Source organism: Rousettus aegyptiacus, unplaced genomic scaffold, assembly GCF_014176215.1.
Source record: "Rousettus aegyptiacus isolate mRouAeg1 unplaced genomic scaffold, mRouAeg1.p scaffold_m13_p_9, whole genome shotgun sequence".
Classification (NCBI taxonomy): Eukaryota; Metazoa; Chordata; class Mammalia; order Chiroptera; family Pteropodidae; genus Rousettus; species Rousettus aegyptiacus.
Window position 1 is genome coordinate 28,209,874 of NW_023416312.1, and position 16,429 is coordinate 28,226,302.

Consider the following 16,429-nt stretch of genomic DNA (forward strand, 5'->3'; position numbering starts at 1 on the left):
GTGGAGGGAGGTAATTGTGTCAAATCTTCCAGGCTTTGAAGGTCATCATTTGTGACAAAGTTAACAACGCATGTGTTAATTTAGCTATAGAAAATATTCAGCCCTCTATACTCACTCACTCAAAAAAAAAAAAAAATGTAATACCATAAAGAATGGAAGAGGTGTTTCAGAGAAAGTAATTAAACATGAAATATAATCTACATAAAACTGCAGTTTGTTAGGCTACTTACTAATCTTAGGGGAACAATTTAAAACTCTCTGTGCAAAATCAGTTGGGATTTGCCATAGCTTGTCACTGAATATTGCTAGGATTACTGAGTCAGCACTGAACTGTCATCCTCATGTTTTGAAATTCAAGTTAAATATATCTTGTCTATGGGTTACATTATTGAAAGTATATGAATGAGTCCATGTTTATAAAGGAAAACTTGTCTTCATATATCCATTAATTTTTTCCTCTCTCTGAAGACGTGTGTCCTGTAACAGATCTATTATATAAGACATCTTATTAAGTTTGCCTTTTAAAAAGAGTAATGGACCGAAGACAAGTTTTCTTTTCCTCCTAATTACACTATGGATTGAAAGCCAGATCAGTGACTTTAATTTGCATCTGAAACACGATCAAGCAAGAAAGTGTTACTGTTGTCTAAGACATGTTGTGTGCAGGTGAAGGTTTTTCTGGGCTGTAAACTGTGATGAGGATCTTATGTTTTCCTATCCACAAGCAGCCCCAATTCTTCCATGCAGGCCCCACTGAGATCACAGCAATTGATACCAACATTTTGGAGATTGGCTTAACACCTTTTCATCACTGCTTTTTTCTTACAATACTGTAATGAACTACCGATAAAACGCAGGTAGCATGAAAATTTGGGCCCAAAGTGCCGCCAACAGACCTTTGGCGGTGGAAAGCCGTGGACAGCGAGACAGACCCGGTGGTCAACTCTTCACTTCTCCAGCTGGGGTCCAGAGGCCTTTCCCCTTTACTTTCGGAGCGAGTGAAGGGAACCGGGGCTGCGAGCGCGCGCCTGGCCTAGGGCGGCGCCCGAACAGAGGGGCATGGAGCCGGCAGCCGCTCCCCGAGCGCGCTGCTCGCGGAGGCCATTATTTCCAGCGGTGTCAACAGCGTGTATCTTCTTCAGAGGGCGGGGGTCAGGGGCCGTGCACCGCGACCTTTACCAGGGCCTGGGGGACCCAGGACCCCGGAGCACGGGACCGCCGGAGCCGCGGGCTGAGCCCACCCCTGAGCTCCCGGGCAGGCAAAGGCCGCCCATGGCGTCCTCACTCACTGCACGCTCCCGCAGCGGGCGGTGCCGGACCTCGCCCTTCCTTACCGCACCCCTCCCCCTCCCGAGCCCGCCGCGGCTCCCGAAGTGACACGGCCCGGACCCTCTATTCTCTGCCCCAGTCCTTTTAACGTGCACAACCAAACAGGCTGCTCCCTCTCGCGGACAACCCTTTCCTCCGACAGACGGGCCCAGCAGCCAACCACCGGCCAGAACTGGCTTGCGTCCCGCTCTCCGTCGGTGGCGGCCTCGGTGGGCGGGGCTCCAGCAGCTAGCAAGTTAAGTGGAGCCACGGCTGACGTGAGTCAACAAAGATCACGTGAGGCGAGGGGGCCGCGCCAATTGGCGGCGCTTGCCGGGCGGGGAGGGGGGGTTACGGCAGCGGCGTGGGGTTCGCTGTGTGACACAATTACAACAACTTTGTGCTGGTGCCGGGGAAGTTTGTGTCTCCAACAAATCCCTCCCGTGCCCCCCAGCCCCGCGCGCTCCGGCCATTCCTGCTGTCCCCGCCTGTGGCTGCCCCCCGCCTACCCCCGCGATGTGACCCTACAGCCGAGCCGCCGCCTCTGCCGACTCGGGGGCTCCGCAGCCCCTACCGCCGCCGCCTTCACCGCCGCCGAGTTGAGATTTTTCGTCGCTGCTGCCCGCGGCGGAGGAGGAGGAGGAGGCGGAGATAAAGTTGGTTGCCGATCCCGCACGGAGATTGGGGGCGTCTTTACAGACCCCAGCCCGGGGGGGGGGGTGTCGGCGTTGGAGTTGTGAATTCGCTGCGTTTCCATGAAATCCTGCGGAGTGTCGCTCGCTACCGCCGCCGCTGCCACCGCCGCTTTCGGTGATGAGGAAAAGAAAATGGCGGCGGGAAAAGCGAGCGGCGAGAGCGAGGAGGCGTCCCTTAGCCTGACAGCCGAAGAGAGGGAGGTGCTCGGCGGACTGGACAGGTATGGGCCGCCGTCACTCGCCCGGTCAGCTCCGGACGGGCTGGCGCCGCTCTCCCGCGCGGCCCGAGAGCGGCTCACCTCTGGCGGCGGCGGCGGGGCGGGCACTCCGGCTTGGCGCTCTCCGTGCCCGTAGCCGCTGCCGGGGCCTCGGGCTCAGGCCGGGGTGGGTCGGTGGCGTTTCCCGGAGCTTTAACTAACGCGCGCGTTTCTCCTCACAGCCGCCTCTTCGGGTTCGTAAGGTTTCATGAAGATGGCGCCAGGACGAAGGCCCTATTGGGCAAGGTAAGGCAGCCGGGGGACAGAGCGCGGACACGGTCTCCGCAGCCGGCGCCCCGCTCGCTTCGGACTCTGCGGCCCGGCCAGTGCTCATTGTGGCAGCGAACGAGGGTTGAGGGGCTTCCGGAAAACTGTTGCCTGGCTCTGCCTTCCCCCACCCCCGGATACCTCGCTGACTCCCTTGCGAAATCGCCCTCTCATAGCTGGAGGAACGGAGACGGCAGCGCTTTAGGGCCGAGCTCAACTGGGTCGACAAAATTGCTTGTTCTTTTCCGGCTTTTTGGGGGTAGACTGAGGATCTCCAAGGTGCCTGTTTAGTGTCAAGGGATCGTAAATGTGTGCACATGTCCCCAAATTTCCGACTTTCTTCCCTTCCTGGTTTTTATTTTCCTTCAGGCAGGCCGTTCGTGATATGTGCTGGAAACCAAACATTTTGGGCTTTCTTGTGTCCCTCCTCCCAAGAAGGGGGAAGTTGCACGTAGTTTAGGGCGGTGAAGAGTTTGCTTTGGACTGTTGACGTGCATCCCGAGTGGTATGTGTTTTACCTGAAGTTAGGTGACTTGTTTACTTTTTGGGTCTTTCTGTCGTAGAAATTCTGCAGTTGTCTGTGAATATGTTTTCTTCTTGGAGCTTCTCGTTTCCTGTGTGTCTGACATCAGAGGCCAGCGGGGATTCGGGGTGTAGCCTCTGTTTATTTGTGTGGAAAGTTGTTGGCACTGTCATTTAGTTAAGTAATGGCTGCTCCTCTCGGCCCAAGATGGCGGGACAGGGTGGGAGGAGAAAGTGAAGGGGGGGGGTTTGGGGGAGGGAGGAGAGGTAAACATGGAAATAAATAGTAGCGATGAATAGGCTTTTTCAGAGTGTGCTGCTCCGTGGTGTTTAATAAAAATTAACTAAGATTATTTGCATATAGAATTCTTGTACCTTTCTGAAGCTTGGAAGGAGCATTCATAAGCCTCGTAAATGCTTATCAACCTGTAGCACATTTAGTTACCCATCCGTAAGCTGTTGAACAAAGGCTGTGGAGTCTCGATCAGCTTGCATCAGTGTGTATCTCCTGACCAAAATCTGACTGAAATGTTTGTATGCTTTCTTCTTGATTGGGACCCTGAAACTTGGAGTATGTGATAGGTGTTGCAGCCATTAGACATTTTCTTTTCTTCCTGAAATCAGTAGCTTTACATTCGATACTTAGCTTTATTGTTGCAATTGAGAAGGAAGTTTGCAGTGACTAAAGCCTAGCGTTTTATTAAGTTAATTTTTTGTTGTTGTTCCGAATTTTTGTCTGTAGTTTGGTTTAGTACAGTCATTCCTTTTATCTGAAATTACACTTTTTCTGTTTTTGTTTCAAAGAAGCTAAGTATAAGGAGTTTCAATCACAAATAATAATTAGAAAGCTAAACAGAAATAATTAAGTAAATTCAGCCCCTTCAACGGATACAGATAACTTGAATTAAACTTTGATTATGTAGGTATTAACTGGTTTCATTAAAATTATCGCTGGAAAAAAGAATAATGACTATGAAATGATTTAAGCATCAGTGATATAAGCCTTGAAAAAAAAATTTCAGTCTGAGTAGTTAAAATATTTAAAAATTCTTGACTACTGTCAAAGTTGTCATTCTAAAAGATTAAACAATATTTAGATTTAAGGAGCATTATTTTAGAGTGAATAATGATGGTCTTATAAAGGCTCCTTGTTTGCAAAGATAATTCATTTGGTTGCTTTTGGTTACAGTAATGATAAAAGGGAATCTTATTTTATGTGGATAATGTGCAAAATGTTAAAGATTTCATGTCTCAGAATGCTTGCTTGTATTTAGATGGATTCATACTGGATGGTGCTTAATATTGGATTTCAGATTGTAATATTGAACCCTGTAGTTATTCACTACTAAGTTTACATTTTAAAGAACTGAACATTTTGAAAATTTTTTTTGTGAAAGTGAATGAGTTTCTTGATTGACTACAGTAACATTTTAAAAATGAGAAACTTGGGAAGCTTCATTATGTTTTGGGGGAGAATTAAGCCTTCGTAAAATACTGGGTAATTTGATAACCTAGTAAGTATTTTGTTGCGATAAAGAAAAATATTTTCATCACTTTGGACTCAATGCTTATGAGGTCCTACCTATTTAGGTTAAGTCTCATTAGCCTTAATATTAAAAAAACATTCTAGAGTATGTGCTTGGTTGCCATCTATATGAGCCAGAACATACCAGGGAAATGTGTAATGTAAAGGTTGACATTATATAACCTCACACTGTGTGTTTGAATTGGATTCTAAATAGAATGAATGAGCTGGAGTCCTGCTATAGAGGAAGTATTGAATTTTTTAGTTTTGTCCATCTTTGAACAGTCCTGGGAAACAGTACCTTTTTTGTGGGGGGAGGGGTATCTATGTGTGGAATGTTGAACTATGTTGATTTCAGAGTTCTTATTCTATGAAAGTCTAAAAAACAACAATTAGCCTTTGTTAGGGTAGGTTCATGCTACTTAGTTGAAGGTAGATAATGGAATTGAATCCCAGGATTCATTTTTTAGCTATGGTTTTTGTTATCCCCCCTCATCCCCACCCCCACAAATTTAGTCTGACAGAAACTTAGCTATTATTACTTGTTTTCTTATTCTTATATATGTTATTAGATCTTTTCTTTAAAATTTATAGGTTTTAAAAAAGATAACGCTTGACTTAAAAGCTTGGGAAGTTTAAAACATTTTACGTGTCTCTTAACCTGCCCCTGAACTGGTATATTCCTTTTCCACGTGTAAGGATACTTTATCCAAACTGCTGATTTCTCTTAGTGTCTGAATATTTTTGTAAGATTCCTTGATTGAAAGAATATTTATATCTTTGCTATTTGATATACACTGCTTGGGGTTTTGGATTAAATAGGTAAATAGTAATTCAGCATATTACTGTAGTAATATCTTTAAATTATATTTGAAAGATTATAAACAGCAAGTGAGTGGTTGCTTAGAGTTCTTGAAATATAGCATAATCTTGGACCACTTTGTTCTTTAAACTAATGTTGATCATTAATCTTTTGGTAATACAATAATTCGAGATTCTTATTTTTTAATTATAGTGGAGTTACTAAAAAGAAGTTAAGAACTGAGACCATTAACAAATTATGGCAATTTTTTTAGTATCTATTTGAAAACCTTTTGGGTTAATCTTGTTTTCAGTTAGATTAGGATTTGAGTTGAAGTATTTAATATATAGTAATATGTAGCATAAATATGGTAAGAGTATAAATAAATGTGACAATATTATAAAGTATATTTAGAGTAATATGCTAAAGGGCTGGGGAATGTTTTTTCTTTTTTTAATATTAAAGTTTTACTATAATTAAAAGTTTTCATTTTTCAATTACAGTTCACAACACAGTATATTAGTTTCAGGTTTACAACATCGTGATTAGATATTTATATACCTTACAAAGTGATCATCTTGATAAGTCTTTTACTCATCTGGCACCATACACAGTTATTACGATATTAATTATATTCCCTACACCGTATTTTACATCTCCATGACTTATTTTTATAACTGGCAATTTGTACTTCTTAATCATTTATCTTCACACATCAGGGCTGGGGAATCTTGTCTGCAACAGGGAACTGTTGTTAAAATACTTAGTTCATTTTGAAGTATCTTTATATCATTTTAAAGTTTTCCTAAAGATCCTATTTTTTGGAACTTTTTTTGTAATTCTGTTAATAAAAAGATATAGACTACTAAAAAGTTGTCACAGATTGTTTACCATTTGAAAATGTATGTGCTTTTTTCACTAGGAAAATTAGTATTAAAATACTTGGCATTTTTAATTTTGGGGGTAATGGAAATAGTTTAAGATCCATTAAAGTGTACATTTTCCTAAATTTGGTTTGCTTGCATGTGGATTTCATGGGCAAATTATTAGGTCAGTTCTAGAGGTGGCTTTTTTTATATTATAATATTTGGATGTTGATGTTTAAAATTATTATATATTCCATGTTTCTCTTTTGTTGGCACTTAAAGGGATGTATTTATTCCCAGTGTTAAAGAAGGTTACAAAAGTAGCCACAGCATAATGTCATGCTTTGTGTTTGAAATTTGACGAATTTTAAAAAGTATTTTCTAGTTTGGAAAGTTGTCTTCTAAACACCTATAGTCATTATTGTCTACATGGACAAAATCTCTTGCAGTTAGTACACTTTATAAAATTTTGACAAATTTCTGATAGTAAGAGATTGCAGAATGTTTGCATATCTGAGCACAAATTAGAACCGCAGGAATATATATGCAGACACTTTTAAGTTTTGGCTTTCTTTTGCACCGGATAGCTCTTTCCGTAGATTCAATTACAAATTTAATTACTAGGGAATATTTGATTGCTACCTTTAGATATAGTTTAGGTTGTTAAAAAAGAGAGGAATTTTTGTGACTTTGGTGGTAAGGTGAAGTGATGGGCCATGGTTCTAAACCAAAGTGAAAGTACTGTGCTTGGCTAGCCTACAGAGTGAAAAATCTTATTTTGACTTGATTATATAACATTTAGTTTTTATTTACATAGTATCAGTATTATTTTGCAGATTTGAAAAGGTTTTTTGCTAAGTTTATTTCTACTTTGAAACTCACTGTATTGCTTTGAGTTCTTTGAAATTGATGTTAATGACTGATAACACTGTGCATTATTTATAATATTTTTGAAATGTGGTATCTAGAGAGCTAATTTATGTAACCAAAACACCACCATATTGTCTAAGAATTGAAATGGTGGTTAGGTTATTTAGGGCCCTCGTGTATTTATTTGTAGACTAGTTAATTAATGGAGTTTAATGAATGTGTAATTGACAGTCTTATGTACTCATACTGTAGCTTCACATATAATTGTATCAGTTTTCTGTATTGGCTTGTAATTTGCCAACAGTAAATTAGAGCAACAAATATTTGAGTGTACACAAGTGGTAGTCTTCTATGAAGAGAACATGAAGATAACATAGATATCCATCACCTGCATTGAAAACCAGTTTCCTAAGAGGGGTGAGGTAAGTAAAAGGATGACTAACGCAGGAATTTCAAGTGGCAGAAGAAAACTGAAGTATCCTGACAATTTATGATAAAAATCAATTTAGCAAGTTAAAAGTTAGAATGACTTTTTTATTTTTATTTTTTTACCACCCATAAATACGTGATTAGCAATCATGCACAAAAGCAGTCATCTGGTTAGTGGTGTAACAGGGCTGAATGGGACTCCTAGTGCACTCTGGAGAATATTTAGATCCCTGGGTTTGCTGATTTTTAGATCCTGTTCACGCAGAGGTAGAGGGAGGTGCCTTTTACAGTGTTTGTAGCCAAGCCACCACATTAACTTGAACATCATTTATTTTTCAGACAAAAACTTCTAATACCCCTCGTGCTACCAAATGCATTCCAGAGCTGACTGAAGTAAAGGCAGTAGAAGCATTGCCTTTGAAAGTGCTTGCTATTCTGGCTTGTTTTCCTAGAGCTTCTCAGTTATAGATTTAAGTATTCCTGGACTGTGTATTCCTGATTTGGCAATTTTAAACATTAACAGCTCCTGGATTTTAGATTAATAAAATTTTAAAATTAACTTCCAAAGTTAACTGATAGTTGCTGGGTTAAAACGAACTAAAGCACTTGAGACCCACTGTATCTTGATGTATTTTAGTTTTTTTCTTAAAACATTTAATGAGAAATTCTGTAACATTCTGTGTCAGACACTTAAAACTAAATTATTTTATTTCTTACAATACACTTCTGAGTTAAGTGGCGGGTGTTTATATTTGTAATGTAGAGATATTGCAGAATGGTTTCTGGGTAGCTTAATGTATAGACAGCCTATTCCATTCATCCAGGTATATGTTTCAACAAATTATGTACTTTGAACAGTGGGCCCCAGAAGAGGGAAAAAAAGACCCCACCTGTTAGCTCTTTATGCCTGAGGACTCTTATGATCTAGACCATCTTTCCCTGGAGGTGGGCAAGGCATTGCTTCCTTGGGACCCCCATTGCCAGTTAATTTGTTTACTCTTGGTGCAGTTCTAAGTTGAGTATCAAAGTTCTACCCTAGACTTGGCCTCAGTAGAATGGCTCTTATTAATAGGATGAGGATTGTCTTGATTGTGTTTCTGGGAGATGATGTTTCCTGATTTCAATCTTAGCAGGGAATCTTGATTTTGTTTGTGAAAACATTTAAAATTTGATATTAGCTTTTAGATTTTCAAAGGATGGTCTGTGTGTTTTTTTCCTCTATGATCTCATTTTGTAGTAATATCTGTGTTATGGGTTCTTGAAATCCTTGAATGAATGTTCATGGGTCAGTTTAAAAAATTTTCTGACAAGGTTTTGGAAGGATACTCGAGAAGTAGTTAAATAGTACAAAACCCTCTCTAGTGAGGAGGAGGAAAGGAAATTTCAAATTTTATACTTCATAGATTTCTGCGTTGCCTTTTTTTTTTTTAAAAAAAAATGTAGACACATATTTCTTTAAAAATAATACAATTAGCACACTGATAGTGAGTACACCATAATTATATTTTGGTTGGCTAGAAATGACTTTTATACTAATGTGTGTATAGAGATACCTGTAAAGGTTTTGTTAAATCAGGATATTTCTGAACTTGATAGTCCTTTAGTGGGGATAAGCGTGAATGAAGTAGAGATGTATTCCTGTTAGATCCTATTTCTTTGCATTTTAGGTGGCTTTGAGATAGTCACTGTACTCATTCTTCACTTTGATCTTTAGCATTATTTCATTGATGACTTTTGGGCCTGATTTGGCACAGGCTGACGTTTGGGACTTAATTAAGAACTGAAACCTGGAAGGGTGAGAGAAATCCTTAATTTAGACACTTTCAGGTATCTCAGCCAATATGTGAGCCGTTTACCACTTTCTTCTACAAGCTTTTTTTTTTCCCCCTCACCCATTTCTTTTATTCTGTCTTTTCTACATTGCTAAAACTGTTGGTGTAAATCTGTTGTGAATGTATTCTTATATTCTTTTTGTAGTTTTGTCTGTGCTAGTATTTTGTCTGTGTTAGAATAAATAAAAGATAACTGATACTAAATATTCTCAGGAAGAAGGTTGGGCTTTGTTATATAAGGACATCTAATTTATTTTAATTTAGAACAATAGAAGAACCTTTTTAGATAAAGCGTTGTTTTCATATTGTAGATCTATTACATTATGTTTATTAAATCTTCTTTTTAAAAAACAATTTATTAGGGAAAATTTTCAATATTTTTCAAAGCAGAGAAAATAAACTAACCTACCGACCGTCACCGATCATTACCAGGCTTCAGCAATTTTAAACTCATGACCAGTCTTGTTTCATCTATATCTTGCCCCTCATCCCCTTTATTGTGATGGAAATAGTACACCTCAGTCAAATCATTTAATCCATAGATATTTCACTTTGTCTCTGAAAAGTAGCTACAATGCCCTTGTTATATATGAAATAACTTAATATTAAATACCCATGGGCCTTTATTTTTTTGCCATATGAAAGTTAAGAATTAGTTGCTTTGGAAATGAGTAGGAAACATTTAGCTTAATATATATGAGTTTAATTTTAATATTGTAGGATTCTGCAATAGAATATTAATTACACAATATGTGACGAGATAATTTTTTCTAAGAACTTCATGAATCTTAGTCGCTTGAGTCTGTTTAAGATAGTTTATATATATAGGGAAAATTTATTTTTAAGATATAGTAGTTAAAACAAATGGTTTAGGTTTTTGAATCTCTTGCTTTACTTGGTTGATTTGTGACATGGAACTACTGTAAATGAGGGACTATGTCCAGTCCTGGGGCAACAAGTAAGGCAGGCTGTTGTCTGCCCCTGTAGTCTGAAGAGAAGATGGACAGACTGAGTGTTCACATGATGAAGTAAGTACAGTAATTAAGGTATATGCAAAGTGCTATGAGCTCTTAAATGATGTAGCAAGTAAAACATTTAAAAACTTGATTATGGGTAGTTTAAACTATTCCATTCACACAATTCCCAACATTTTGGAGCAGTTAATGTTGACTGGAGAACTGGGTGAGGGAAACTGCACAAAAATGTAACATTTTGTCTTGGTTTTCTAAAACGAGTAGAAGTTTATTAAGAGGAAAAAGGGCAGAGAGTTGGAGGTATGAAGTTAAATGGTATTTGAGGAATTGTGAAAATTCCTAGTGTGAGTAGAGTATAGGGTGTGTCCATGGGATTGAGAGGAGGTAACTGAGCATGTGAAGGCCCCATCACTCTAGGCCATAGGATGTTTTGGGGAGTCATTGAATTCAGCTCTCTCTTATCAGGGCAAGTGACATTACCAGAAATAGGTTTTATGGGAATATTACTGGCTACAGTGAGGATAAGTGGGAGGGGAAAGGAACCTAGTTGTGAGGTACTGATGGCAATGCACGGATTTTAGAGTAAAATTCTGCTTCTGCCACTTACTAGATGTGATCCTTGTTTCATCTCTTAGAGGTTCAGTTTTCTCATCTGTAAAATTGAAGCGGTAATAGATTTCTGGCAAGCTATTGCATTTTATGTTAGGATAAATTATGTAAAGTGCCTCACATTGGGCCTGCCACGGAAGGTGTTCAGTACAAGATACATGTAAAGACAATTAAATTTAAACTTAAGAATGTGGTTTAGGAATGAGGGGGGAGTTAAAGGCAGATTTGAAATCTCTTGAAAAGGCCTTTTTTGGCTTTTATAACATCTCACTGCTTTGGCTTTCTTTGTCCCTTTAACTACATCTTAGTCTCCTATGAAAGGAGGTTCTCTGCTGAGTTGTCTTTAATCACTCTGCTCCCAACTTGAAGGCACCTTAAGATGAACATATCCAAACTGAATTTATCATTGTCTTTGGTGATTCTTATCTTAGTAAATGGCAGTTACCACTACCCTTGCCAGAAACCTGGCAGTCATTCCTGACTCCTCTTTTGCTTAACCTATCAAGTCCTATTAGTCATCATATTTTGTCATTTCTGTGTCTTAAGTCTCAAATCTGTTTGTTTCTTTCCATCCACACCTGCCTCCATCCTAATGGCAGCCATGAACAACTTATCTTTGATTTTTAAAATACCTTAATGCAATTTTTTTAAGTACATATGCTTGCACATAGTACAAGATGGGAAAATTACTTAAAGGATGTTTCAGTGAAAAAATCTCCCATATCATCGCAAATGTTTATAGAAGTAGCCATAGTTTTTACTACTAATATTTTATATTTGCAGGAATCATTCACTTTCTTGATTCATTCTTGGTCTTTATTACAGAAAAGGAAAAATAGGTAAACTTGAATTCCTGATTTGTTGAAAACGCTACAGGGCATAGTGTGTTATTAACTTATGTCATAGCAGAATATCTTTATTATCATTAAAGATTGACTGGTGTGGAGCTAGAACAATGGTACTTTACTTTTCGAGGGTCATTAATTCTTTGAGGGTAAGTGTAGCAATGTGCTTTTTATATATGATTTCAGGAGCGAATAGATCCCTTTGAAGCCCAGCCATGGACTCCATTATTTTCAGTTAGTTTAGCTTACTTACTCTTGGATAGAGGCGTTAATAATAGGAGTATGATGGGGAGAAAGAAAAACTTTAGAACCTCTGGACTGGTTAGGCTTAAATAGCATGGATTTTACTGCAGTTTTGTGGTGGTCTATGACCACTTCACACAGTCTTTCAAATTCTCTATTGATTATAAAGGGTGCTAGGGGAAGAGAATGTAGACTGATCCCCAGAGACCTCATTGCTCTAACTGGAAAAATAGCTATAAGCACATGCTCCATTCACATAAGTAACAGTCTTTAGTATTGTCTTCTCAGCGCGGGTACTCAAAATGCTGGTTTTGTTGGGAGGCTGTGTGATATACTGGGAAGAACGATGGATTAGAAAATGAAAGACCTGAGTTTTATAGGGTCTGCCGCTTATTTTAGTTACATCGCTTAATTCTTGTCCCCGGGTTCACTGTCTGTTAAGATGAAGGACTTGAGAAGAGATTCCACAGTGACTCTAGCACCAGAATTTAGGAGGCTGTACATTTGAATTTTTAGGATTGACTCAGTTCTTTTAAAATTTTGACCCAGGAGGAGGGCACAATGGAGCTTTGTTCTAGATTGTAATTTTGTTTGATTTCAGCCTCAAGTCTTCAAAACCGGAAACCAAATGAATACAGGCACATAATGGAACTGAGAGTTGTATGTCTTTGTTAATCTAGTACTATTAGTTGTTCAGTTAATCTTAGACCGATTTAAAAGTTGGTCTTATTTATTGAAGGTTAGTGTTTTGACTTCTTCAAACTGATATAGTTGAGGTTGTTATTTCTTAGGTCAGTTCTGATGTTTCTAATTCTAGAGCATAGGTATATATAATCACCATGTATACCTGTTTGCTTAGGAACTCATATCGCGGCAGGGCTAAATGAATTCTCAGATATGAAATGATAAGAAGTGTTACATAGAATAAATATGTACTATTACTTACTTACTGGGCATTTGGGTGTTACAAAGAGTACCAAGAATCACTTGGCATTAGTTGGAGGCACTTTCTGATCTACTGAATGTAAACTTTTATTGTTGGATTTTGCTGTGTGTGTATAGTATGTATGTATGTGTGTATGATTATATTTTTATTATAGATATGTCAGTTAAAAAGATAGGTTTGGAGTTTGTAAGGTAGATGCAGAGTATCTTAAATAACTCTTAAGGAGAAACTTTTTTTTGTAACATCCCTTTAAAGATGATAAATGGATATATAAAATGAAATGAGTCTTCTGTTACTGAAGTTCTTCACATTTACTCATTGACATTAATTGGCCAGGATGTTGTAAGCAGCATTCAGACATCAAAAGATAACTTTTACTGTTAAGTATCTGTAAAGATCATCCAACCTTTAAATAGTCATGATTCTATGAAAAAGATAACTGTGTTCTGAATATCTGAAGGAAAAGCTGTAGTCCTTACTAATCTGATATTTGTGGGGGGTTTTCTGTTTGTTTGTTTTTGGCCATTGCTTTATCTTGTTGGATGTGGTTGTCCTTAAAGAAATCGACATCACATGACAGATTGGATATCATGAATACATTTCTGTAAGTGGAAGTTCTTTTTAGCTTTTTAAAAACATTTGGCTTTATTTTGAGAGAATAGTTACACGCAGTTGTAAGAAATAGTAGATCTAGTGTACTGTTTATCTAGTTTCTCCCAGTGGTAGCATCTTATAAAATTATAGTACACTATCACAACCAGGATGTTGACATTGATACAATTAAGATACAGAACTGTTCCAGGACAAGTATCCATTTTGTTGCCCTTTTATGGCTATATATCCACCTCTTCACCCCCTTAAATATTCCTAACCCTTGACAACCACTAATCTAGTCTACATTTCTTTAATTTTGTCATTTGGTTGACCTCACAGATTGCAAGGACCTTGTCAGCTTAGAATCCCTTATTTTTTTTTTTTTTATTTTTTACACCTATAGCACCTGGTCTTCCTAGGTGATCTCTCATCCAAGTACTAACCAGGCCTGACCCTGCTTAGCTTCTGAGATCAGATGGGTTCGGGCTTGTTCAGGGTAGCATGGCCATGGACTTAAAACGTTTTCTTAGCCATTCTTTAAGATAGGTTTGCTAGAAAGAAATTCTTAGTTTTTTTTGTCTTTATTTTCCTTCATCCCTGAAGGACATTTTTGCCATATATGGCATTCACAGTATATAGTGCTTTCAGTATGTGAAAAATGTACAATTTTCTTTTCTCTGTGGTTTCAGATCAGAAGTTTGCTGTCATTTGAATTGGTGTTCCTCTATAAATAATGCGTCATTTTTTTTCTGGGTGCTTTCAAGATATTTTCTTTGTCTTTAGTTTTCAGAAGTTATTGTGTATATTGGTAGGGATGTCTTTAGTTTTATTTGGGGTTCACTCAACTTTTTCTATCCATGGGTTAATGTGTTTCATCAAATTTCAGGATCTTTTAGCCATTATTTCTTCAAATATTTTTAAAATCCTACTTGCTCTCCTTCTAGGACTTTGTTAAGAATCTTAGCTCTTTTATTTTTGTCCTATAGGTCCCTGAAGCTCTGTCAGTTTTTTTTCCTGCCTGTTTTCTCATTTAGGTTGGCTAAAGTCTGTTGATTTGTTCACTTACGTCTATCATTTCCGTTCTATTGTTGAGCCCATCAAGAGAGTATTTATTTTGGTTATTGTATTTTTAGTCTTATAATTTCCAATTGGTTCTTTTAAAATAATTTTGCTGAGATTTTCCTTTTTTTTTTTTTCCATTTGTTTGAAGAGCAGTTGTAATTGCTTATTGAAGCATTTTATGTTGACTATTTACAACCTTCATCAGATATTTCATCAAAAACCTGGTTCATCAATGTTGCACATTTGATTGTTTTTTTCTCACTCACGTTGTACTTTTTGGGCTTTTGGTATGGTGAATGATTTTTGTTTTTGTACCTTATGGATAGCATGTTATCAGAACTCAATTCCATTAATTCTTTTTTATGGTGGATGGTCTCCTTATTGAGATGTAATGCAAGGAGTGGGTGGATATGTATGTTTAGCTTCTTACTGGGGCCTATTGACAACCACCCTGGCAAAATTAGGTCATACTGTCTTGACTGATGGAATGCAAATTCACCTACCTCCTTGTCCTCACATTTTCCTGGCAAAAGTTGGCACTAGTTCACACCACTTTGTTGCTTCTGAGTGGAAGTTGTAGGATCAGCTTCCTGATGGATTTTGCTTCCTCAGCAAGAGAGAAGAGGAGGGGTAACTCACATTACGCCGATCCTGCAGGGTAGAGTAGATGCTACCTACTGTGTACTACTTTCTTGGAACTAATGTGAGGTGCAGGGTGGTGGAAGCTCAGCTGGCTCTCTGGGCAGCACTGGCATGAGAGAATGAATGAAGCAGATTGTTGGCTATTTCATCTAGCTTGGCTTCATTCAGGCTCACTCCTGGGTGGGTGTGGAGGTTCAGTTCCCCACAGCCCTGCTGACACTAGGGATGGGGGGTAAGTGGAATGCTGACTGGCTCCATCTCATACCACTTGTTCAGTCTCGTTGATGCCAGGATGCAGGTTCACCTCCTTACTGGTTCCTGCTGACTTCAGGCCCATGTGTGTAAGAGTGTGTGTGTGTGTGTGTGTGTGTGTGTGTGTGTGTGTGTGTGTGTGTTTTAAAGTGTAGTAGTGACTAATCCTGCCTCACACAACTTTGTCATAGAAGTCTTTGCTCCTGGATGATGTGGAGGCCCAGCTAGCCCTTGACCCTGCTGACACTACCTTAAATGGATGAATCTGAACACCAGTTGCTTTTGCTGGGTGTAGGGTATGGAAGAAGAGTATCTCTTTCAGCCTCACCACTAACCCATTAGGGTTATTGGAGCACCCTCCTTCTGTGGGGCCTGGCAGATCAGCTTCCTACTTAGCCTCATCCATACTATCCTGGCAGGGGAACTGGAGCACCACCGTGTGGGGGATAGAAGATCAACTGCCTGTTTTGTCCTGCCAACACTACCCTGGTAGGAGACTTGGATCGACGCTGCCTTCACTTCACTCTGGCTCAGTAGAAGAGGGTATGGAAGATTAGCTGCATGCTTTGCCCTATTGAAACTGGAGGGTTCACATGAATGTTTATGTGTGCAGATTTTTCATTGATGTTTGATGGGTATTGCTAAAAAGGTTTCTGTTGATAAGCTACCCTTTTTCCAGTCCTTTGGCTAGGAGGTAAAAGCTTTTCTTGGCGCTTTCTTTCCTCCATGACTGTTGGTGGTACTGGATTAGGGACTTCTGAAGAAGCACCCTGTTATGAAAATATGTGTGGCAATAAGAAAACCCAGGGAACTCACTGCCTTGTCATTCCTCAAGTTCTGTTGTCTTCAGGAAGTCTGCTATCTTTTTTTCCCCTATCTTCCAGATAAT

General features: G+C 39.1%; 1 protein-coding gene and 1 pseudogene across 13 annotated transcripts in view; one reads left to right on the forward strand and one right to left on the reverse strand.

Annotated features, from left to right (window-relative positions):
- Positions 1 to 1,688: 1,688 nt before the first annotated feature.
- KDM6A (lysine demethylase 6A) overlaps positions 1,689 to 16,429 on the forward strand; it is a 193,514-nt gene continuing 178,773 nt past the window's right edge. For 11 of the 13 annotated variants that reach the window (XM_016166654.2, XM_016166661.2, XM_016166659.2 and 8 more), the window contains exons 1-2: positions 1,689 to 2,224; positions 2,443 to 2,506. In XM_016166654.2, the coding sequence (XP_016022140.1) occupies positions 2,064 to 2,224; positions 2,443 to 2,506 (225 nt within the window). In that variant the 5' untranslated portion in view covers positions 1,689 to 2,063. The remainder of the gene's footprint in view (positions 2,225 to 2,442; positions 2,507 to 16,429) is intronic. The other 2 variants (XM_016166657.2, XM_016166662.2) reach the window with 1 other exon arrangement.
- Positions 13,979 to 14,097, reverse strand: LOC118608218 (annotated as a pseudogene).